At 27.5% G+C, this 26,837-nt stretch overlaps 1 protein-coding gene across 3 annotated transcripts; it reads left to right on the plus strand.

Moving 5' to 3' along the window:
- Positions 1–311: 311 nt before the first annotated feature.
- Positions 312–22,591, plus strand: LOC107442783 (embryonic polarity protein dorsal). Of its 3 annotated transcripts, XM_043046283.3 has the most exons (11): positions 550–725; positions 9,179–9,292; positions 10,582–10,793; positions 13,023–13,177; positions 14,344–14,435; positions 15,636–15,767; positions 15,845–15,943; positions 16,874–17,104; positions 17,912–18,013; positions 18,095–18,175; positions 19,073–22,591. In XM_043046283.3, the coding sequence occupies exons 2-11, from the start codon at positions 9,247–9,249 to the stop codon at positions 19,498–19,500; spliced, it is 1,578 nt and encodes a 525-aa protein (XP_042902217.1). In that variant the 5' UTR covers positions 550–725; positions 9,179–9,246; the 3' UTR covers positions 19,501–22,591. The 3 variants fall into 3 exon arrangements, with proteins under 3 accessions (XP_042902218.1, XP_042902217.1, XP_042902220.1); XM_043046284.3 differs by lacking the exon at positions 9,179–9,292 and having other exon boundaries at positions 312–725; XM_043046286.3 differs by lacking the exons at positions 550–725; positions 9,179–9,292 and adding an exon at positions 7,964–8,102.
- Positions 22,592–26,837: the final 4,246 nt, after the last annotated feature.

The following is a 26,837-nucleotide window of genomic DNA, read 5'->3' on the forward strand; positions in this document are numbered from 1 at the left end:
TTCTCTCGCCTTGAAACTGAAAAATAAATTTATATTAAACAAAAACCATAAACTGAAAACAAAAAACCATAATAATTATCTTCTCTATTTATTTTAATTAATTTTAAAATCCAATTTTCATTTCGAGATCAAAATTTCAATTTCTTTTAATTATTGTTGAAACTTCAGATTGCTATAATTTATTATTATAATTATTTATACATCCATCTTCTGCCTACGCAAGCAAAAATTTATTCTCTTGACTCGTATCTTTACAGAAGAAATACCATTTTTATAAGGATTTCCCTTTCGACCTAAATTACAATTTCCCTACCCACAGGCATTTTCTTCAATTTTCCCGCTCGTATTGATTGAGTTTTACGTAATCACTTTTTGACCACATTATCACTCAAGTTTTATACTCTTATTAAATTACAAAATCTGTAAAACTTAATATTCAACCAGATCCAATTCAAATCAATAATTAAATAAAAATTTAAATCTTAAACGCTCTTGTTTGGGGGAAAACACATTTCATGACGTAACACTTTTGAATGACCAATGGTAAACATCGCTGACAGTTAGAAAAGAAAGTTGCACGAAAATTCATGGAAGCAATGCTAAATTTGTAATTATGAGTCATCTAGATTCTCCGTTTTTGATAGTAACAACTAAATTCATTGAAAACTTTCGTGCCCTAGAAATGTAGTGCTTCAAATTCAAAGCCGATCGACGATTATTTATCTGTGAGTAGTAAATTTTGTTTGTTTCAATTGTTAAAACTTTGTTTCACTATGATGTTTATAATTTTGTCTCGCTTCTTTTTTTATAACAATTTAGATTCTTTAAATAATTGTGGACTTGTTAAAGCCTCACATAATTAACATTCTTTTTATGTTAAATTAAAATTCTAAAGTTATAATGAATCACTGTGTTTGTTGTGTACTGTCTTTGGTAATACGATTCTCTTCTATCAGTTTTGTTTATGACTTCATAATTTCTGATCATAAATCTCAAAACTTCTGTTCCAATAATAAGGGTTAAAAAAAATCTTTCAGACGCATAAAAAAACGAAGAATACTTTATTCTTTGTACCTGTAATAGGATGTTATCCACAGAGAACTTTTCTTTTCTTTCTTACGATCTTTGTTTTTCTTTATGTTCTTGTCAAGTGCTCTAAATGTTTACATTTAACGGAATTTTAGTGGTGATAAAGTTGTTGATGTGTAATGTTATTTATTTATAATAACATAATATATACTTGCATACCTGCCAACTTTTAATCCTTTCCATTATCATTTTTCCCAGTGGTATTAAAATGGAATTAAAATTTCAATTTTAAGTAAAAAAATACGTTGTATTTGAATAAACTTATGCTGTCAGCCATGCTTGAAACACACATTAATATATGTGCTTAGTTTTTTTAAGAATAATGGTGATCAAAATCATTTAAAAATTAAGTTTATAAAAGAAAAAATAGCATATATGTACTACCACTTTAAATATGAAAATGAAATTTTACGCCAAATGCGTAAAAGTTGGCAGGTATGTACTTGGCTCTAATTTAGTAATATTGTATAAAATATTCAGAGTTATCTTCGTATTGTATTCAGGTCTTTTTGGATGAAATAGATTATGAATTTGTTACTAGATATTTAAAATTTCTTTCCATTTGATTAGACAACTGTTTTATCAAAAAGTGTTTTTCAAATCAAATTCTCAGGAAAAAAAGAAAACTTAAAAAAATTTTAGACAACTTTTAAGTTGAACATTAATGTGTGTAAGTTTTATTGTGTTTCCTATTATGTTGTTATGTAAATTCTTTATGTTAATAAATTTCTTACTCATATAACTTTTACTTCAATGTTAATAAACTTAAAACTGTTTTGTGTGCTGCATAAACTTGACTTATTGTCTACATTTCAATTTGTTTAACGTAATCGTTAAATAATACTAACATTTTTAAAGATTTGATGATGTATATTTTAAAATTCTACCCTATTGTACTTAATATTGAGTTAAGGTTTTTATTTATTTATTTTTTTAAATTTTAAAAATTTTAGCATTTTTTGAGGTTTTGTTGTGACATTTCTAAAAACAGCACATACATTACGATAATTACATAGCAATATTTATTTAAAATGATGAGCCAATAATAGTTATATATTAATTGTCATGGTAGTTAAACAGTGTAAATATAAGCATTAATTTGTTAAACTATTGTAAATCAACATAACAAAGTAGAATGGATAGTTTAAATATTATTTTTAATTATATAAATTAAAAATATACTAGGAAGCTCAGGATCTAAATAAGAAAATTAAAAGTTACAAAAAAAAAGAGCATAAGAAAATGTAACCTTTTTATTCATTCATTATCATTTTATATTATAAATTTAAGTTTTGGTTATTAATGCTAGATTATAACAAATTTGTGAAAGCCTATTTAGGTTTTATCAAATGGGTAGCTGTTTGTTTGTTATTATCTGATATAATGTAATACAATCCTCATTAACAAAAACTACAGTTACGTTTATGGCCTAAAATAATGCTATTAAAATAAATTTTAGTTATAATTTCAAGAAGACTGCTATTTTTCAATTTTTATCATAGCTGCAGTTATAATTCACAAGTTAATTTGAAAATGCAAAATATTTTACATATTTGGGTAAAATAATGTCAGGCATTTTAATCCAAACGTGTTATAAAAAAAATATTAGATTATTGTATTTATAATAACAATTCTTTTTAGATATACCTACATATAATGTTGATACTGGTGAATAATATTAATGGAATCCTTAGATATCTTTTTTTAAAAATACATTTTTAAGAAAATTAGGACAATTGACAGTTGTTAACTTGTTTATTTTTACCACTTTTTTCATTAATTTCTTTTTATTCTTACCAAATATGTGTAGCACAGGTATGTAGTATATATCACAGGCCTCAAGTTTCATTAAATTTCTGGTATATTACTATTAAAAGTTTATTAAATAACATTTAATTGTTCAAAAATTAAAAAAAAAACAATATGAAGAATTTTAAATTGATCAATTTTGATGAGAAGAAACACAAAGATAAAATTAAGCAAATAGTACATAATCTCAATTATCAGATATTCGAAAGTTTCTTACTCATGTTTCATCATTATAACTGCTGATGATTTCTATTCATTATTTTAATGAGGGATATAAATTCTGGCTGCTAGAAAATGGCAAATAGAAAAAGAATTATCGGTGATATATTTACATGAGCATTATTAATGACAAAATTACACAAATTTTTCTTTTAGCTTCATTATAGTCACTTATTTTGAGTTATTTTTTGACAGTTTGTTTATACACATAAAAAATCAAATTGAAAAAATTCCCGAATTACCTGCATACCTATGAATCAGAGGGTGTCAAATGATCGTAGGTCTACTGTAGAGTATTTTCTAGCCATTGGTAATAAGACAATTGTGGGTATAATATATGAGAAGGAGCTGTAACTCTAAAGTTTCAAATGCTCCAGCAATTTTATTGTATCTTGCCGACATTCAAGAGGCTTTCCGCACTGTAATACTATTGCCCTATAGCCAAGTTGCTGTCTAAAGATTATTCTCAGCATTTAAGTACATTTATAAGGATTTAAGCATGTAAGGAAGATTGAACATATATGGTTATTTTAATTTAACAAAACATTTCAGGCAACTTTTTTTTTCCTATTTTTAGCTACTAAATATTAAGATATCTTCACAAAAAAATTTTTGTAGCAACTCATACTCCTTTTTATTAAAAATAATGAAAAACATTTGCTTTATGTGGAAAGCAATTTAATTAATAAAATAAAAATATGCTGTGACAGGCATAACAGAGAACAGACATGAATACAGAATGTCTTTTAGCTATATGTCTAATTATTCTGAAAAGGTTTGGATATTGCTTTACAATAAAGACTAAATTCAAAGACATAAAATTTCAAGGAAGTGCCCTTTTAAAAAAATATTTATTAGTGTGACAGACATGACATGCAATTATGGCAGACATGATAGGTATTGTAGAAACTTAACTTGACATAAATATTCATAAAAAATCTAATTCTTTTAGTACTATAATGTTCTTTCTTTATTTATTTTTTCATGAAATCGAAACTTTTCTCTTCAGTTTTAGTACAAAAAATTTATTTTACTAAAATTTTAAAATTGGTAACAAATTTGACATATGTCTCTTTTCCATGGAATTGACCATAACTGAATTGTAAATTTAATTAAATTTTTGTATTTTCTGTGAATTGATGATTGTGATATTATTATTTTTTTTTTTTAATATCCCTTTTCATAATAAAAATTTAAAATTAAAGTCTGAAACTCTAAAGTGCGCTTACAATATATAATAAAATCACCAGAGCCTATCCGGGGCTAGAGCACATCAGAAAATTTTCCACTCCAGGTTCCTTGAGGATAAGTTTAAATTTATCAGAAAAGTACAATTTAAATATTAACTGCTTCTATAAATTCCAAGCAAAAGAAAAATTGAAGGAAGAGTTAGTTTGACTGTTTATGTAATACTAATAGGCTATTGGTGGCTATCTGTCATTAAGTTTTCGTGATTATCCGAAAACAATACTAGCACATGTCTACACTACACTTCTACCATTTAGATAAGAAGAAAAAAAATGGTTGCAGCAATCATTTGGTCTTCTCAGCACACCACCCAACCATGGTTTAGTCCTTAGCTCCCTTTTTCTGGTTAACATGGTTTTCTCACCTTGTTCCTCAACCATGCACAGATTTTTTTCCCCCATTCTGAAACTGCAGGAGACGTTATATTAAAGTTGGTTCCAAACCAATGAAACATAATCCAGGAAAGTGCATACTAATCAGACTACTGAACCATTATTGTGAAAAATTAAATATTGGTCTCAGCGATGATAGGTGAAGAATTTACTCATCATGTCCACTGAAGGCATTGTGATATCAGTGTTCTTCCTAAGCATTCTTAAAAGGGTGGCCCGCCCTGTCTGCCCTTTGATCCCTATAAATGCACCCTCTATGCTCCTTTTTTGTGAAAATTAGCTGTTATCCCTTAAAAACATTTATTCATATTTAATTTTGGAAAAAAAAATCATTGTTTAAATGATAATTACACACTGGTAGAATTATCTGTGTTTACAGGTTTATTTCTGATTACTATTACAAATATTTACTTTGTTCAGATTATTCTTAACTAGATGAATTTTTATAAGTATCTCTTTTTTTTGGGGGGGGGGGATATTACTAGATTTTTTTAGCGTCTTAAAATTTTAAAATTATTTTTCAAACAAATGCCTTTTTTTTTTAATCACTTTTTAAATGTTTATTTTCATATAATTTTCAGTTAAAATTGTGCCTTTAATTACTTCAGTGTGCCTTTAATTACTTTTGTAAACTACAAATTTTTCTCTTACTTTGATAATGAGAAGAAAGAAATTTTTGAGAGGGTAATTTGAAAATTGTTGAGGAATTCAGTTATTTCATAACATAACACATTTTGATAAATTTTTATGGTACTAAGCAAGACCCCTCCTAAAACTCTTAAGTGTCCTTTTCTGAGCGGAAGCACCCTACCTATTTTATTCCTAAGGAGAACTCTGTGATATTTCTATTAATTATTAGTTTAATTTTTTTTAATTGCACAAAAATCTACTTCAGAAACCAAGATTATTTTTTGGGGAGAAAAAAAAGCTTCTTTTTTTTTCTGAACACTGAAAAAATGGGTAGAAAAATATGACCTCTAAATTTATTTAGATAAGTAATTAAAAAATAATTTAAATTTAAACAAAATGTTATGTTGTATTAGAAAGTTATAAATTTTTTACATAGAGGTGGCAGGTTTAAATATTTTTGGTGTCGTTTTGCCCTTATTCAAATTGGTTTTAATTTTTACAAAATAAAAAAAATAATGCAATAAAGTAAAAGTCTGTTTTGAACATGACACATTGTGTTACATCGATGACGAGGAATTTTGCAAAACTAAACTGTTTACTATTTCTTTAACATGATATTTTAATAAACTGATGTCTAAAAATATTTACGCATCAGCTTATAATATAAATTACTTAATTAGTGAGTTTATTATGTTTTTAACATTAATAATTATTTTTGAAAATTATTATCTTTAATTACTAATTTATTAATTTCAAAGTGAAGTCATATGTATCTGCATCAAATGTAAAATCTAACTATTTAATAGCTATAATTATTCAAAGTAATCAGTACTAAATTAAATTTACTCCAGTTAGTTATTAACTTCTTACATTTGAAATCAATATTATAAAGGGTTAAAGTAGGATTTTCTTGAATAATCATTCACAAAGCTCAAGCTTGATTCGCCAATTTTCTGAATGCTGTATTGTTCTCGATTTTTTTTACTATCAAGATGCTGCATGGCCTTTTATAAAATATATATACTAAACAAAAGCCAAAGTTAAGCAGAATAAAGTTAATGGCCAAAGTTAATATTTTAAAATATTAGTAATAATCCCAATATTTAGTAAATCTCAATATTTTTGCAAAAAGTAAAATATTTCAATATAGAATTCTTTTGCCCTGGCAATTCATGTCAATGATTATTCTACAAAGAGAATCTTCTTAAATTAGGTTTAAATCCCATCATGTATATGGCAACTTTGCTACTTAATCTTTTTATTGTCTTGTTTTTCTTCCTTTTGTTTTCAGACATAGTTTATAGGGTCACTTATTGTTGGTGACCTTGAGTTTGGTGCAATATGACTATATTTCCAGCTGTTGTGGTACAAAAGCCTATCATTAAAGCAATAATACAAAAATTTCATTTCAAAGATTTAAATAAATAAAATATGTTATTATATTTGTTTTAAAGCTATTGTTTTGTAATTTTGTTTTGGATTTTTTTTTAATTAAAAAAGAAGGTGCCTTATTTTTTTTTTTTTTGAATTTATAATTCTTACCAAATCTTATCTAAACTAACCTTCAATAAGATTTATTTTTCTGCTCAACGTTGCCCTTATGAATATGCTTTTCCTGCAACGGATATAAGAATAAATATTTCGAATCAAAATTAGAACCTTTCTTCTGATTAAGAAAAAAAATCTATCTGAGCTATTAAAAAAGTACGAAGACGCGACGTTCTAACAATTTTAATCTTGAATGTCTTTCCAAAATTAGAATACGCATTATTTGTGCTAGGAAATTTTGCTAAAACCCGAAAGCAGGATAAGGTTTATTGTTTGTTTATTCAAAAACTATACCCACAATCTACCTGCATTTAAAAATACGTTGAACCCCTCTAACACCCCCCCCCCCACACACACACACCATAAACGTAGAATATGTTGTAAAATATTTGCATATTCGAATCAATATAAAAGCTACAATTACAAAAAGTAGCGTATCAAATTCGTACAAAAATTCAAAACCTTGGCTCAAATTTTTAAAGATTTCAAAATAAATTTTTAAATCGTTGATAATTTTATTCTTAATTAGCCCTTCAGTATAGCACAAGAAAAAATTGTTAATGATGAATATTTTTTATCATATTATAAACTTTAAAAAAATTCTTTTGTATATCTACTTTCAAGTTTCCTTTGATTAATCTCAGTTTTTATCGTGAAGCAACTTACAAATTCGTGAATAGTACATAAATTTTAAAAATGTGTTATCAAATTCAGAATGTATTTTTGCTTGTTTATTTTTGATGAATTGAGTGATCATACGTATTTGCAATTGTTTATAATGTTGAAAAACTTAAATTTTGAATGTATTGATTTTAATGCTTATTATATGTTTGATGTGAAATAAGTAGGTTGGGTATTTTTTGACTAAAGATAACTCTTTCAGTAATCCGATCGTTCAAAGGGGATAGGGTTCTCTTTCACACACGGGCGCCACATTTGCGCCAGTCATTCCGTCATTTCACTGAATCATCGGCTACCTTTTCATTGATTAAAGGCGGAGTACTCATTTGTTGGGCGCCAAACTGCTTGACGGGCAGCTGATTTTTTTCTTTCCTCTTTACTGGACATGGGTCAAAAAAGGAATTATCTTTTTATAGATTTAGTTATGCTTTTATTACCGCGTAGGATATTTTTATTTCGTTAGCTCTGTCATTTTTCTTCTGTTTTGTAAGTGCGCTTTAGAAACTAATCTAATACTTAAGGCAAGTTTTTTTTTTTATTAAATCAGCAAACATTCTAAATAATTTTAAAAGTGTTGAAATAATTTAAATGTTAATTGTTATTAATAATTATCATTCTGAACTTAAACAAAATTTTCTGTTTACTTTCATCCAGGGTTGGCATGATTTAAATCGCGATTTTAATCACTGGATTTTTTTTTTTTTAATTTCTTGATTTAAATCAATTTTGATTATTATTTTTTTTTTTAAAGTTATTGGTTTAAATCAATTGATTTATTTCTCATTTTATACTTAATAATACAATGTAATACTTAGGGAAGTTTTTTTGTTACATTAGCAAGCATTCTAAGTAATTATTATTCTGAACTTAAACAAAATTTTCTGTTTACTTTCATCCAGGGTTGGCATGATTTAAATCATGATTAAAATCGCGATTTTAATCACTTGTTTTTTTTTTTTTTTTTTTTTTTAATTTATTGATTTAAATCTATTTTGATTTTTTTTCTTAAATAAGTCGCTAAGTCAAAAATATTTTTATAAATTTATTCGTTAAGAGTGGGATTCTTAAGTCTGATTCCTTTGATTATGAAGATTTTATCCAAAGAAATAATTAAAGAGTAAATTATTCTATTTCAAAATAGTCTAATAAGTAAATAAAATTAGAGACTAAAAGTAATGTAAACTAAGCTGTGTGGAAAATAATCTGCTGTTAATAAACATATTTCAGTTATGCCCATTTAGTTATTATGTTTATATAAATACTTCAAGTACTTGTAAAGCACTAAATGCGTGTTAGTGTTTACCAATATTGAAGAAAGACTTGCTCTGTCCATAGAAACTTTAAAAACAATTTCACGAACTATGTGATTTACTGAGAAAATTATGATTTCTTTTAAGAAATTCTGCAATTTCGAGACTGTCCTAATTGTGCTTGTATTCCTTTTTTCTGATCACTGAAGTTCCATGTTGTTTTTATTTTATTTTAAATATTTGCACTGTTTCAAATGTATTTATGTTTTTAAAATTAAATAAATAATATAAATTTATCTTTTAATACTATAGTGATGAAGATGGAAAATATTGCCTGAATCTCTCTTCTTTCATTAACCCTTTTATGTTTTAAAAAAAAAATGATGCACTCAATTCTTATTGACCCACTAACCTTAGATGATGTTGGTGAGTTTCTTGCTTTACTAACATACACTATTTAGCTAATTTTCTCAATTAACTTTCATTTTAATTTCCCCTTCTTTTGTCTTGATTTTATATCCATTTGTTCAAAATGTAAATTGTTTCTAATTTTATTTAAACTTTGATAGTTAAAATAAAGGTTTGCACTCATGTTTTTTTGTGTCAAACTTTGTTTGTAACACCATTCGATATTATTTTCTTAAGTAGCCTATTTTTTTAGTTAAAAAGTTATTGCTTCCAACTTTTGTGCCATTAAACTCTATTACAAAACCAATCCAATCCTCTTTAAATTTATGTTTCACTTATAGATTTACAATATTTTACGTATTAAATTGTATTTCGTTGATTTTTTTAATTCGTGCCATTAAACTTGTGCCATTATTTGTGTTATTAAACTCTATTATAAAACCAATCCAATCCTCTTTAAGTTTATGTTTCACTTATAGATTTACAATATTTTCGTATTAAATTGTATTTCATTGATATTTTCATTTTTTTAAATTCGTGATAATTTTTGGCAGATTTCCGTATTGTGATCTGCGGCTGAATAATCGACCTGCCTTGGCAATATCTTGCTTCCAATTTTTGTGCCATTAAACTCTATCATAAAACCAATCCAATCCTCTTTAAATTTATGTTTCACTTATAGATTTACAATATTTTACGTATTAAATTGTATTTCCTTGATGTTTTTTTTTTTTTTTCAAATTCCTGATAATTTTGGGAAGATTTCCGTATTGTGATCTGCGGCTGAATAATCGACCTGACTTGGCAATATATTGCTTCCAACTTTTTTACCATTAAACTCTATTATACAACCAATCCAATCCTCTTTAAATTTGTGTTTCACTTATAGATTTACAATATTTTACGTATTAAATTGTATTTTGTTGAATTTTTTTTTTAAATTCTTGATAATTTTGGGAAGATTTCCGTATTGTGATTTGCGGCTGAATAATCGACATGCCTTAGCAACTTCTAGGCATTGGTTTGCAAACAATATTTTAAAAAGACATCACAGAAGGATTGGATAATTTTAAAGAGGGATAATTATAACTTTTTGCCTCCCTCAGGCAAATCATTTTTAATCAATTTTTACATGTTTTTTGTTCTTTTTTTTTTTTTCTAAAATTGCAAGTTTAACCTAACAAGTTTAAGCATTTGGCACCTTGGCGATTATAGTTTGTATGACAGATTACGATACAAAAATATCCCCATAATTTATATAATGCTTGTGTATTTGTACTTATTTCATATATACATATGTATTTCAGATAAGATCATTAAGACACAATTGTTAATGGATCAATCTATCTCACCCACTCATGCTGTGGGCTACTCAAACCAACCCTATGTTCGCATTTTAGAACAACCAGCACCACGGAGCCTTAGATTTAGATATGAATGTGAAATCGAAGGGCGATCTGCTGGCAGTATTGTTGGCATTAATAATACCTCTGAAAAAAGAACATTTCCTACCATTCAGGTTATTTTTTTTCCTATATATTTTTTAGATGATTAACTTTTTATTTTTGTATTTGTAACTCAAGATAATTAAGATTATTTTGTTTGTTATTTGAATTTAAGAATATTCACTTGGAATTTTCTTAATGTATTTACAAAATATTAGTTTTAGCTTACTATTAAGGTGAAGTGTTAATAATTTCTGGTATTTCTTATTGGGTTTGAAAATAGCTTTTTAAACTGTGTTGTAAATTTTCTACCTTAAGTAGCTTAAGGAATACTTTATTATCATTAAAAACTAGTTATATATAATTTTAAAAAAATTTCTAAAGTTTTGTGTGTGTGTGTTTAAAGTACAAATTGCATAATAGCCACTTGTACTTTAAACCCTTAATGGCTTGGTTAAGGGGTCACAGTACCCAAAAAATGAACAGAACATCGGAAAAAAATTTATTGCTCATAATTAAGCTTAAAATTATTTCAAATGCACTGGAAAAAAATCTTATCTCTATCTACATTTTTAAAAAAGTTATGAGTGCTTTTACATTGCCCTAATATAGAAACTTGCACAGCAGACAGACTTTAAAGTGTTTTTTCTCATAGATGATAATTTCGGGTTTTAATCTTAATTAAATCCCTAAGGAATTTTTTCTATTTAATATAAAGTTTTGAAGTTTAAACTGTGCATGGAATAAGCATTTTATGAGATACTAAAATTTTTACAGCATGTTATATATACCTGACAGGAATTTTTAACCTTTTTTTTTGCTACTTTTTTGCAAAATAATCAATAAAAAATATTCTAATAGTTATTTCAACAAATGAATGCACGAAGTTGTTAAGATGAATATTGTAAGCACTAAGAAAAACAAATTTTTCTGAAAATATGTTAAAATAAAAAGCCTTAGGGATAGAAGATAAATTATTGATTATAAGTTAAATGAGCATTTAAAGCACCCACAAAAGGAATGATTATACCTTCATTTTAAAAAATTGTTGCAAGGGTACTATGACCCCTTAAAGGCTTTAAGCTTTCGTTGTGAATGACTAAGGTTCAATCCTGAGTGCAATGGTTTCTTGTAGCCTCTCTCCCCCAGAATATTTTCAAACTTATTATAAGTACAATATTTCTATTAATTATCCAAATTTTGCAATATCTTTGAAAAATCCATTGTTCTAAAAGTAAAGTGCAGACTAACTAGGATGATCATCTAAAGGACCAAAAGCTGTTTGATTTCCTAAATTCTTAAGTAAGCTGTAAATAACGTAGATAATTTATACATTACCAACTAAACATGCATTAAAATGAAATTAAGTTGTTTGCTAGAACAACAGCAACTTTTGTGTACGCTGAAATCAACATGTTATAAGCTAAACGAGTTTTTGACAGCTTTGTACAATCAAGAGATCATTCATTTTAGTTATTTAATAATCTCAAAATAATACGCTCTTCTTAGAATCATTTATCTGCTTTGCATCTTCAATAATGGAATCATACTTTTGTTTGCCAACACTATTATATTTTGGATTGCAGCTAAAGAGGTTTGCGAAGAATCATTTCTTCATTTTACTTCCCAATTCGTTGCTTGTTTGTAAAGTAAATTTGTCTCCTTTTAAAAAATGTATGATTCGAATTCTTATACTAACAGACGAGAACAAGTTAGGAAACGGAATCAGCTATGCTACGAGTTACAAGAAATAAAAGCATCCGACACTGTCAAGATGTTGCGAAAACCAAACTAGTGGAAGAATGGGGGGGGGGAATGAGAAAAAAGTGAACTTTGTATATTGAACTTTATTGTATTTGAACTTAGGAAGGTGTAATTATGCTCATTACCTAGGTAAAGTAGAGAAAACTTTTAACTTCCTATGCTAATGGATCGCTCTAGTTAATCTGCGGATTAGCTAAGTAATGAGTAAACTAACAGTTTTCTAGCTTCAGCCATAATTTAAGAATTGATTGTAAGTTTTCGATTTCATTTTATAAATTTCAATATTTTTAGTGTCAGGACAGAATTTCAAGTATGTCTTTAATTTTATAAATGAATAAGAGAAGGGAGAAAAAAAAACATCAAAATTTATATTTTTTCTGTATACAAATTATAATTTTATTGAAAATAAAAACTTTGCAGAGTGTTTCTTCCCAATTTTTTTTCTAACAGACTGTTTTTAAAAGTTCTGTACATTTTCCAAAACTATCTTCTAAACAGCATCTCCCAAAAACTAATTCTGTTTGTTACTATATATTTAGGTCATGAACTACCAAGGCCAATATGCTGTAGTTGTATCCTGTGTGTCTAAAGATGGACCTCCATATCGACCTCATCCTCATAACTTAGTTGGAAAAGAGAACTGTAAAAGAGGAGTTTGTACTCAGTTAGTTAATAATCCTGACATGACTTGCAGGTATAAAATATTTTTCTTTATTAATCACTTCAAATACAATAGCATTTTACCCATATCTCTACAATTCAGTTGTCAGGAGAAATACTCATGTTTCTCACAAATAGAGTTAAACTAATAGGAAAAGAATATCTTTTGTTCAACACTGGTCATTGACAGAATGTTTCTTTAAATATAGTTTATTTTAATTTACCTTCAGTTTGATTTATTTTATTAAAGGCAAAAAATTTAATCTAGTCAACAGTATTTTCTGTTCAGTTGAGTACCTAGTACTTTCTGTTTATAGTATACATTGAGTGTATGATTTCTTTTAATGGGAACAAAAATAGATTTATTTGTTTTTCTGTTGACTGAAAGTGGTTAAAAAAATTACTTTGTCATAACAAAATTAACTGTGCTATAGAATTTTTTCTGATGCTTCCCTGGTTAAATTTTTTTTTTCTGGCAGTAAGGAGCTCTGTTTTGACAAGGTTTTATTACTTCACAACTTTTGTTAATTATTTAATCTATGAGAAGAGTCATTTTTTGTGAAACTATATAGCTATTATACTAATAGTGTTTCTTTAAGTAATTAAAATTAAGTTTTTTCTAAACCATCATCATCATCATAGTTGGCCAGACAGCCCAATGTGAACCAATGCCTTCCTCTGAAGATTTCTCCATGATGACTTCTGATTTATCTTTGATCTCCAATTCTTTTCATTAATTGCGAAAAAATCCTACTCCACTGAGTCAGCCCATCTCAACCACGGCCTTCGTTTTCCAAATCGTTTCCATGAAGTCATCCTGGATTTTTCTTCTAAGAATTTCGTAACAAAATTTTTACAGGATAGAGGTGTCAACCCTATACCCAACCCCCAACCTAGAGGACCAGTCCCCTGGTATAATTCCCAGAGGCAGGGTGCCCGGTTATACCCCCAGACACTGGGTTTTTTCTAAACGATTGAGACAAAAAAAATTTAATACATTTATATATTTGAATTCAAATATTTTAATTTAATATTTTATTATAATATAATATTTAATTTAATATTTTATTATAATATAATGTTTAATTTTATTTTAATTTAATATTATATTATAATATAATATTTAATTTAATATTAGATAACATAATAAAGAAATTTAATATATTTCAAATCCTTAATATTGTAAATAATTTATTTCAGCTTTCCAAGCCTTGGGATACAATGTGTAAAAAAGCGAGATATTGAAAAGTCGCTCAAAATTCGTGAAAAACATAGCATTGATCCATTTGGAAGTAAGCTATTTGTAATTCTATGAGTTATTAATGATTTATTTCTTTGTATTTTTGTTTTCTTAATGTAATTTATTATTGATATTTTAACTTATGAATATTTTATATAGCACATTTTTCATAGAGGACGTTAAAACTACTATTGATCTCAATTTCCTTCATTTTACCCCTTTGATTTTATATTTTATATTATAATTTAGTACTTAACTTTTATATCTTGTTATATTTTATTTGACCATTTTATATATATGTATAAATGTGTACTTCTCTTTTATATGTTATGTATAGTTATGTAGTTATTATTCTAAATAACTAAAAAATTTGATTGCCTTTTTTGTTAATTATTGTTCATCTTTATTAGTTAATAAGAATATATTTCACAGTGCATGAATTTAAGTTTTATTTCTCACCAAGTAACTGAATTCTAATGAAACTCAGTATTTTTAAAATTGTTTTTATTTAGTTAGAATCTCTGTAAATGTTTGTGTCTAAGTTTCTGAAAGTTACATTATGACCTTTCAAAACCAGAAAGTGATTTTCAAACATTAAATTTTCTAGTGAAACTCTATGTAAGAAAAATGATGTTCTTATAAAAATAAAATATACAACAGATTAAGTGTATTTAATTGTTGAATGATCTCAGTACTGTTTATGTTATCAAATTTGGCAGTTTATTAAAAAACCAAAAAAAGAAGAAAAAATAGGCTGACAACGTATGTAATATCTATAGAATACTGGCATTTTTATACATTGCCAATGTCATTTATCATAAAACTTTTTAACGTTAGTCTTTCATTATTCTTCATGATTATTACATTTTTGTTTTTAAAGAATGTAGGCCTTTTAAATCATAGCTTATACTTTGCTTATAAAGCATTTGTTAATCTATAAAATGCCTAGATGTTATACACAATGCTTAGATAAAGTATAGGATAATGATTTTTGGATTTTATGCTAAAATAATGGGCATTTTATTATAAAAACTGGGAGTTCTACAGAAGGCTGCCATTCCATATATCGCATTTCTGTCTTTTTAATTTTTGGCATTTTTATTCATCGGTATGTCATTTAGTTTGATGTATAATCCCAAAAATAATGTATTACCCATAGGCAGAACTGAAAAAACTTGTTGTTTTTAATTCCTTGCTACAATTAAAAATAAGTTGTTTACTATTGTGTATAAAATTTTGAACTTTTTTTTAGCTGGATTCAATCACCCCAATAGCATTGATCTGAATGTTCTAAGATTATGTTTCCAGGTCTTTCTAAAAGACTCTGAGAACAGGTATTCAATACCAATTCCATCAGCTGTTTCAGATCCAATCTTTGACAAAAGTATGATAATTTACACATTTTGAAATTTTTATTGTAAGAACTCTGTTTTAAATACTTATTTTAAATTTGTTTTATAGAAGCCATGTCTGATTTAACCATAATGAAACTGAGTCATTATTCAGCCCCGGTAACTGGAGGTACAGAAGTTATACTTCTGTGTGATAGAGTTGCTAAAGGTAATTCTTTTTTTGCTACTGAAATTAATCACTTTTTCTTGTATAGTTAACTCATTCTATGTAGAAATTGTTTATTAAAATTTATATTTCAATGCAAATGTAGCATTACTCTTTTCAATTGTCTTTTGTTTCATGTTGCAGTGAAACCTGTGTAAGTAGACCACTTGTGATTCACTGCTTCAGTGGTCAACTTAGATAGGTGGTCAACTTATAAAGGGGAGCAGTCATTGTTTTTATTTCTTATATCATGGCGCTTTTATATATTTATTTCTATTGTACCACCAATGAAAATGGTACAAATGAATGTTATTACTTTTTTAACCTGACATTAATATATTATTTAGCAATTACTCCAATGTATATTTTTTTTAAAATGAGATTAATTAGCAGAACAAATTTTTATTTCTTACATAATTTCAATATTAAACTAATAAAAGTAAAAATCTTATTTTATTAGTAATGCATGCAAAATGCTTAATTATAAATAGTTTCTTAAAATATAAAAACACAAAAACGTATTCAATTAAAAAATTTAAATAAATTTTTTCCATCATTTTAATGCTTATTTTATTGCACTTACAAACATTTTGGTTACAAAAATAATCCCTTTTTGTATGGTGCTTTCGCTTTGAATTTACTAAATAATAATTGCAAAAAACTTTACATATATGAAATTGTTGGCTTAAAAGTTGTTATTTTTCTCCTTTTCAGAATTTTTAAAATAATTTTTTAAGCATACATGTATGATGTGGAAGAAGCAAATTATTAAGTTAAGGAGTTAAAAATTTGAATGAGGGTTCCTGCAAGATCATGCTTAAGTAAATAGATATAGAAATTCATAAAATTTAGGGTTGACTATAAGCGAGAAAGAATTTATGTATTTTCTAAACTAACATGTGATTTTAAATTATAAAACTTGTTGTTTTTTAGAGGATATACAAATTTGGTTTTATGAAGAACAAAATTCCAGGATAGTGTGGGAAAGTCCAGCTGAATTCCAACCTAGTGATGTTCATAAGCAAGTGGCCATCTCATTTAGAACACCCCGTTATCAGAATGAAAATATTCAACAACCAGTGCCTGTTTATATCGAACTTCGAAAACCTAGTGAAAACAAAAGAGGAGATCCAAGACCATTCCAATATTTGCCAATGGAAAGAGGTATTTTTTTTTTTCTCTTTACATTAACATTTTTTTTATTATTATTTAAGAAAAGAAGTAAATTGAAATTTGTAAAACTTGCTTTTTACATAAGAAAAAGCCCAACTTTTGAAAAATTTGTGTAGCTGTGAAAAAATTGAAAACCTTTATACATATACATTAATTTTCACATACATACACAAAAAAAAACTGCAAACAAGTTTTGCATTTTATAGCCGTTATATCAATGTTTAACTTTAAATATCTTCAAATGTACTTTTTTTTTTTTAAACCCTTAACCCTGTGAACTCAGTTTGGGATACAAGCTGTTTGCTTTGCTGCAGAGAAAACCAGTCTTTTAATGGAAATAACGTGCATGCTTGACAGGAAAAATCTGTGCAAATAGCAAATTACTTTGAATAACAAACTTTTCAATTTTGAAAGTTAATATATATTTGCACGAAAATAATCAAAGCATATTAAAAATGTATTACCTAATCCAAATGAATTTCTATATTTATAATTTAAAAAAAAATATTTCAACGACGTAACCAAATTCAGAGGCTCTCTTTGATAGCCATCTTCCAAAGGCAGACTTTTTTTATTTACATTTTGTTATTCATACATACATACATAGTTGTATAATCGTATGCCTAATCAGTTCTAGTTATATCACTCTAGCAATGTGTGTGTGTTTAAAAAATTATGGATAATAAAGCTTAATGGTTAACATTTAACTTTGCTCAAAATGCAAATATCATGGTTTATCTTTGCAAGCATTCTTTTAAAATTTTAAAATACTTATCACTGAATAATTTTATTTTTAAGATCCTGAAGGTCTTGCAAGAAAGAAGCTTAAAGTAGAAGACCGCATTGATCTTGAATGTTATTTTCAAGGAAATGTTCATGGTCGTGGATCTAATTTCCCAGGTAAAATAAAACTTAAATGGTTAGTGATTTTCATGGTTACATTTTTTCATTTTTAATAGACATAAACTATAATTATTCCAGAGCAACAAATGCCTATTGGTATTCCACGGGTCTCTAGGCAATTAGCAACTAGACAAAGAGTTAAACCAGAAACTGTTATGGGTAAGAAACATTTTCATGAATATTCATTCATAATGAGACTTAGAAAATTGATACTTATTACACATAAATTTGTCTTAGATAATAAATAAAAAAAAAAAATTAATTTTTCCTTTTATGTTTGGCAAGCTAACTAGCATAAAAATTTCTAATGGTTTTACTCAGTAATATTTATGTTCCTTACATGTTGATTTTGGCACAAATTTATTGTGCTTAACATTCTGCTCAACTGAAGCTAGACCTGTGCTGTCAAACTCATTAAAAAGTTTCCCTCTGTCTCATTACTACCTCTATCCAAAATTCATTGCTACATTTGAATACTTATGAATTGATTATTGATACTGATGATTTCATGATTTTGTTTGAGCATTTTTCAGAAATTTGAGGGTGATATGCTATCAATTAACTACATTTATTTACCGAGCATTCCTCTCTTCATTCCTTAAATCAGTACCAAAATAGTTACAAGAATCCAGTCTTTGCACGCTCATAATCCATGTTCCACGCTGTCTGGTATCTTTCGCCAGTGATTGCATAAGACTATCTTCTAGTTAATGAATCATAAATTCATTAGTAATATAATTTTACTAGTGTTGATCTAATAAATTATTATTTATGTCTCCACCTACTTGAAATGTAGCAACTAATTTGGGGCAAAATTTTTTGACCTAAATGTAGCAATTAATTTGGGGCAGAAGGTGTACTTTCTTACTACATTCAAACTAAAAAAAATTTATTTCAGTTATAAAGTATAGTTTTTAAATAAGTGAAACAATTTCATTTAAATAAAAATGTATAATATATTAATAAATGTGTTATCAACCAAGAAAATTTTACCAAATTAAAATAATTTTAAATATATTTTTAATTTATTTTATTAAGACTAAGCACTTTTTTTAGTGAGTGGGGTATCTTGTGGAGATGACCTTTTTGCCAGAGCATCAGCACCATTTGTATCTGACTTTTCGGCAGTATCAGTATTATCGTCAGTTCCTGTTGGAGTTCCATCAACCTCACCACATCTCATTCCTGCACATTCACCCAATTTCGCCACTTCACCCAGTGCTCACAGCCATTCATCAGCCACACCCCCATTAGAACCTATGTCATCTCCTGTGATGCACCAAATGATGCCTGTCTCAGAATCATCCAACCAGGAGGCTGCAGTGGATGATGCCATCATAGAGAAATTTGACAGTCTCGACTTAGATATTGATATAAACCTTAATTTGACTCAAAATCTTTCTGCCAGTTTATTTGATAGTGCACCGAGTATCCCAGAACCTACTTTCCAAGACCCGTCAGAAGAACTCAATCAACAAAAATAAAAATATTCTTTTTATTTTTGTTGCATTGGTTTTAGGTTGGAATTGTTTTACTTAATTCCGCCTTTGTTTATTTTAGACACAACCAAATGTTTTGCTTTTTTTTCTCTAGTTTTATGCTTCGAATTATAAATGATTTACTTCATTTTTTTCTCCAGTTTTTATATTGTTGAAGACCAAAAGTTTTAAATTGTAAAGTTTAAAAAATACAAAAATGTTAATTTAAATTTTCTTTTAAAAAAAAGTTGCATTAATTGTTCTTATGTTTTGATTTTTGTACACAAAACAAAAATTAGCTAATGAAGAAATTTTTTAAAAGATTTAATTTATAATTATTTTTTTATCATACTTACCATTTTGTTTTAAAATATTATTTCAATTTTATATATTCCATTTCATAAAACTACAGAAGCAAATTAATAACAAATTGTTTTAATGCTGCATAAATTTTACCGAACAAAATGCTTAGAATTTTTTATTGCTTTAAATTTGCAATAGTAGCAATAAAACAATCATAAAAAAATATTTAGTAATGAAAACATGTGTTAAGTCAGTTATTTTATTGTGCCATAATTATAATCATTTTATTCTTTTTCATTCACATTTGTTGAAAATAAGTTACCAATGAATTTCATATTTCGCAATTTATAATTTCATTGTTTTTTAAATCTCTGAAATTAACTTCTCTAAAAATGTTTGACATGAAAGTATTAGTTTACTTTTAAGCAAATTTTTCAATGCAACTATTTAAAATAGGGTTAAAAATACTGTGTTTATGTCATTTTTTTATGCATAATTGCTCCTAATTTTCATAAACAAGTTCACTTGCATTTACAGGGTTCCCACGGTCCTTGAGAGTCCTTGAAAGTCCTTGAATTTTTTTTGGCTAAATTTAGGTCCTTGAAAGTGCTTGAAAAACGTCTTAGGTCCTTGAAAAACTTGATAGGTCCTTGAATTTGTCCAATACTGCCGACGGCCCTTTTTATAAAACACCTGCGGATCTTTCTCGTTCTTTCTGTTTTGTTCCCGAGCTCTCTCACGTGGTTTTTAATGCCACCGTTTCTAACCGGGCCTAGCGTCTTGGTGTCTGCCAAGCGCGCGGAGCACAGCAGACAATCAATGCGTTTGGGGCGAGACTCCACTTCATTTTCTGTAGCATATGCTTAGATTTTCTTTTTTCTTATCAAAACTGGAATACTCTCGAATTTCGTAACAATATGTACCTTGTAGTTTTCAATAAATTTGCCGTTTTACCATCCGCACTTGTCCTTACGTTTGCGTCATTTCAAAACTTTATTGTAAAGCGTATTCGCAAAGGCACGACTTCGTATTTGTGTTATGTAGTTTAGACTAGTCATGCCTGGAAAGTGCTATTTTAATCCCCAATGGATGGATAATCAAGCTTATAAAGAATGGATTTTATCGATGTCCGAAAAGAAGTTCAGAGCCAAGTGCCGATTATACATGAAGGAGATCGATATCGCGAAAATGGAAGAATCTGCTCTGAAATCACACATAAAAGAAATGTAAAACAAAAAAGCAGTCTCATGCCCTGAGTTCTCTTTTTCCAAAGACATCAACATCTAATTCATCTGGTGTAAATACTCCTTCAACATCGTGTGCCCCATGTGAAACAGAAACTTAGTGGCCGAGGTAACATTGTCTTCTTATCTGGTCAAAAGGAATGTGCTTGATGCTGAAATTCTCTGGAGTTTGAAGTGTATCACTAGTAATTATTCATGTAACTCCTGTGAAGGGATTAGTAAATTGTTCTCCAAAATGTTTACTGATAGCTGTATAGCGAGACAATTTTTTTGTAGTACCACAAGGTGAGCCTATTTGGGCTCCTTTGGATTGGCACTATACTTCAAAGGGATTCTTATAAATGAGCTGAAGAATGTTGATTGCTACACTGTACTCTTTGATGAGACGTTAAATCAGTCTCTACAATCTAAGCAGATGGACATTATGGTAAGGAATTGATAATAAAGTTTGCACTAAGTATCTTACCTCCAAATTTATGGGTCATGGAACTGCAGAAAATATTTTGTCCTCTTTTTACAAATGCATGGATGATGGTTAAAAACTCTCTAAAATACTTCAATTATCCATGGATGGACCCTATGTCAATTGGAAATTCTATTAGAAGCTTCAGTGTGAATTAAAAGAGAAATATTTCCACCAGGTCATATTCATTGGCAATTGTGGATTACTCGTAACGAATAATGCTTTTAAACATGGTGAAAATGGGATATGTTCCTTCTAATTTTTATTTTTAGAAAGAATTGTTGCTGCATAACATTTAGAGAAGGTTGTGTAAATTATGGATGAATAATTTCAGAAACGATGTTTAATAGAGAAGAGGAGGGGGTTATGGAATACCTAAGATTTAGCTCTGTCTTTCATGCAGCCTTCACATGGAAATACACAGAATTAAAGGATTTCACCATTAACACCTCATTACCATTAGTTATAGATTGTGCTGAAAATGATTTTGTGAATTAATATGTAAAACCAGTAGGGTTGTTTTTAAAAAAATATAAATTTTAGTCCATAATACATATACTCTCTTCTCTCTATATAGGCAAAGCATTTAGGTATTATATTTGAAATTAATTATTGCCACAGCAAGCATTGTTGCTTCTAGTAAGATAGAAGAGAATAATTTTTAAAATTGGTCTTAGATTAAGGTCCTTGGAAAATTTTGTTGAGGTCCTTGGAAAGTCCTTGAATTTCAATCTCATCATAGAGTGGGAACCCTGATTTATGTCTTATCGACTAATGTCATTGTTTCTTTATTAAAAACTTTTTCGTGCAATCAACTTGTAAATGCTTAGGATTCTTCCATAATTTTTGACAAAGTACCTCTATCTTTTTTTTTTCTCAGAGTTGAATGGAAATGTGAATTGAGAGTTGAACATTCTAACATTTTTATTAGATATGTAGGAATATTTTTGGGTAGAAATTGATTATGGCTTGAATATTTCAATTCAGACAAATTTAGGAGCTGCATCAGGAAACTTTGTGCAGCAGAACTTACTTATTGGTACTTTATTTAAATTAAAACCATTATTCATTTTTCTCAGAAAAAAAATGGAACCTGAAATGTTAATCATTGTCTTTATAGACATAAAAAAAAATTGCTTATTAAAATTTGGTTTTAATTTCTTCTTCGTCAGCACTACAGCCTAGTGCAGGCCAAGGCTTTCTCAATTAGCTGCCTCCAGGCATGGCGACTTTGAGCTAATTGAAATTCTTTACAATTAATTACAATTCTTTTTTCTTTCTTTTTTTTAATTCTTTGACTGGTTACTTTAAACTTACCAGATTTTTTTTCCCTAGATAAACTGCTACCTATATTGCATTCAATGCAGTGAAAGTTTTTTAAATTAAATTTCTATGCATTTCTACCTTTTGACTTGATTATTAGTCAGTGTCTTAAAAACAAAATTTAAAAATTTTTCGTAGGAATCTTAAGTCAAGTTGACTCTGACTCTAACTAGTTTAAAGTTGGAAGAAAAAAGGTTTTTGATTTCATGAAAATTATTTGGACAAATATTTATGATTATTCAACAAAAAAATAATACTCCAATGAATGTAATGGCAATGATAACAAAATCTCCAAAATAATAATGTTATAAAAGGCAATTTTACTTTAAGTTCAAGAACTTAAATTTTATTTGTAATTTGAAAAAATAGAAATATATAAATTGAAATTAGCAGTAATCATTCTTTCAGAGGATACGATGAATAATATTGTAAAGGGTAAGCGTGAGTTAGGCTCTCTAAAAAGTTGGATGCCAAAATTTTCTATTTCCTACTTCACTTGGTTGTTTAAAATATTAAGTCAAACAGGAATGTGGAGAATACTTTTTCCATATTTGATGCTTTTGTCACACATGTTTATTGCATTTGAATTGCATTTTTGTATATTTTTTTTCCTTTGTATATATTGTTACAATATGTTTTGATTAAATAATGTATTATTGCTGCTTGAAAATTCAAAATTAAGCTTTCTATTATTGCATTTTATTTGTTGTGTCAAAACTATAAAAAGTTTTAAAACATATTTTGATATTTTGTTGGCAAAAATTATCTATTTTTATTCGAAACATATTTTTATTATGTATATATTGTTGTATTATGTATATATTTTAAGTTATGTGTTCAACCTTTTTTTTATTTTTTTATCATAAACTAGTGAATTTTTAGCTAGGAAAATAATCTATGGCCCTTTGTCACAAGTCTAGATTTGATTGTTTGAAATTGCTTATTTGGTTATGCATTTTTATAAATGTTTTGTTTATTATAACCTTTTTTAATTTCATGAGAACACTATAATTATCTGTCATAAAGCACATTAAATATTATAATGAGTTGATTGAATAACAAATATGAGTTAATTGAAAGGTTATTCAAAATATTAGGCAACAATCAATTTTTTTATTGTGTTTATATAGGTTATTAAATTTCATTTTTATACATGAGTTGTATTATTATATTTACGTATCTTAAAAGATATAGAACTATTTTCAGCTTTTTAATAAATTTATTTTTAAATCAAATGATGAAACTAGTGAGTGCAATATACATATTTAAACTGTGCCTATATGTGTAAAAAATGTTTAAAATTGCATGGTATTGTAGTATAGTGTTAATTTATTTTTACTACTGCAATTTAAACTAATATTTTTGACGAAATTTACCTTTATTGTGAAATTGTACTTGAAACTAATTTAAAAAATAATGATTACGAAACGCCACCTGGTTTCCGTGTGTCTGCTCCGATTTACTATTTGAAGAAATAATGGTGAATAATTGTTGGTGAAATAATTATTGGAAACTGGTTATTGGTAGTTTGTTGATATGTGAGTATAGTTTATGTATGTGTTAGCTTTTATGTAAAGAATTTATAGTTGAGAGAATAATGATCGAGATAATATTGTTTTGTTTAAGAAAATGAAATTTAAAACATTGAAGAACATGTTTACTTATCAATTAAATTTATCTGCATAAATTTATCTTTTCTAACTCAATAGTTTTGGTAAGCATGTTATTTGAGATGTATATTATTAAACATGTCACAGAGAAGTAAATATAGACATCATTTGAATAATTGATTCTATGAAGTGTTTTAAAACTTTTGTATTTTTAAAAATTTATTCTAATATCAAAAGGTATACATGAAGGAATTGTTAAGCGTTTAGAAACGTTGAAAGGCAAAGGTGATAAAAGAAATGCTTGTGAATTTAAAGCTGTATCAGTAAGTTCAGCTTTAAATTATTTTATACTTAAAAGACAGTAGGTTAATTTTTTATATGCATGTAATGTGAAATCTCTTATACATAATATTGATTTCTTATTATCTGTGCTATATATTTCTATGAGAACAGTTTTGCTGTCTATTATTCATTTTTATTAATTACAAACTATTTATGCATTCCATCCCTTTCTAGTACTTTGATATAATTACTTTTTTGTAAAATATATATATCTATCAATAATAAATATTTGTTTTTAAATTTCGTCTCAACTTCTGCACTTGCAAACTTAATGACTGAAACTTTCACATATTTATAGTATTAAGAAGTTACAAAGTAAATAATATATCCCTCCCGCAATTCTGATGAAGTCAATTTTAAACAACGGTATATTATGGCTAAGGTGGTACTATATGTTTATGTCATTAATTAATATCAATAAATTTTATCAGTGTTTTCACATGCAAATATTGCACTGTTTGGCTAGTGGTACGTACCTGTTAATCTCTAATGTATTAAAATAATGAACAAGTTCCACTTAAAATAGGTATCTTTGAAATTAATTCAAACTAAAATTACATTCTTGGGAACATTCATTTTAAACTTTAATATAAATAATTTAGTTCCATGTTAGGCCGTATAGCATTTAATTTTTTTCTCTTTCAATGAGTGTAATAAGGCATCAGTTTAGGTATAGGCATCAATTTATCATTACATTCGCGTAACAAGACTTATTAAAAGCATAATTTTTTAGTCTGTTAATAAGCTATTTTCTGTAGCAATATCTATGAGCTAGAATAAACATTTAAATTAATATGCATAATATCTCAAAAATCCTGTCCTGCTTTCAAAATCACCCCAGAGAGTGACTGCAGAAGTATCTCGAGTGGGGAGCCTCTCTTTCTTTCCTGTTATATATTAGTATTAACCGGGTCAGAATTATCTGAACTTCACAAAAGGACAATCAAGAATTCTTGCAATTTTAACTATGATTCAACTTGTTTTTTTTTAAGTAAATAAATAAAAGAAATTGTTTATCTGTCATTTAACAAGATTTTTTTTTATTCTGTTTCACTGCTTTATTTTTTTTTATTTTGTTCACTGTGATATTTGAAGCCAAGAATTTTCCTCATCGGTCAGCGATAGGGCTGTATCTTTCGTCTGTGAGGGGATAAGAAAAAGATGATTTGGTATCAGTTTTCACCACAAGGAAATCTTAAAATAGAAACAGGTTTTTAGAATTCAGACAAAAAATTATCTTTTTTTTTTAATTGTAAATTTAATTACACAAATATTGAGTGAAAAATTGTAATCATAGAAAAGGCTGTGTCCCTTTACTTATCAAACGTGAGGCAGAGGGGTCTAAAGTCTCCTCTGTCCCCCTGGCTCTGCAACTCCTGGTCCCTGGACTGGTAAGCAGCTGGCTGATTAATAGGGCTGGTACAAGGTTGCTGGTTAACAAGACAAATTCCTTCAATTAAGAGTGTTGGGTTCGTTGGCTAGTTTTGGTGTGAGTTCAAAAAAAAGGAAAATTAAAAAGAAATTTTCCCTTAAAATTGTAATGCTAAAATTTTTATCTCTGGAACGCATGTATCTGTGTTGTTAATGGAGAGGGGGTGAAAGAGAAATTTAATTTAAATCATTCCTCGTATGTTTACTAGTAAAGAGGAATGTAAAATTATGAAAAAGATTATATTCTTTAACGATATAAATTCAAAAAATTTTCCATAATTAAATATTCTGGCTGTTCCATAACTCAGTGGCGTAGCGAGCTTAACTCGCGCCCGGGGCACAATACCCTTTTAGCGCCCCCCCATTCGAAAACCATATAATATTATAAGTAAAATATACTCGCAAATAAATAAATAAATAAAGTAAAATAAATAAAGTCATAGACTCAAGCTAGGCTTTAAATTTGGGACAAAAAATGTAGTTGAGAGAACAAGACTAGATTTTGAAATGTATATGATCATCTAGAATTAGTTCAAAAGATGCCTATTATTATTTTACATATTTATAAAGAAATATTTTAAAAACACGCAGTTTTAAAACAATAAAAAAGTAAATATTTATTATCTC

Source organism: Parasteatoda tepidariorum, chromosome 10 (genome assembly GCF_982258835.1).
Source record: "Parasteatoda tepidariorum strain Cologne lab strain chromosome 10, Ptep-v5.0, whole genome shotgun sequence".
Lineage (NCBI taxonomy): Eukaryota > Metazoa > Arthropoda > Arachnida > Araneae > Theridiidae > Parasteatoda > Parasteatoda tepidariorum.

Excerpts from the sequence above, each read along its gene's own strand:
- LOC107442783 (XM_043046283.3), top strand. The coding sequence starts at position 9,247 with ATGATGCACTCAATTCTTATTGACCCACTAACCTTAGATGATGTTG. Across the intron at positions 9,293-10,581 it reads ACTAACCTTAGATGATGTTG|ATAAGATCATTAAGACACAA; the intron begins GTGAGTTTCTTG and ends TATGTATTTCAG. Across the intron at positions 18,176-19,072 it reads TAAACCAGAAACTGTTATGG|TGAGTGGGGTATCTTGTGGA; the intron begins GTAAGAAACATT and ends CACTTTTTTTAG.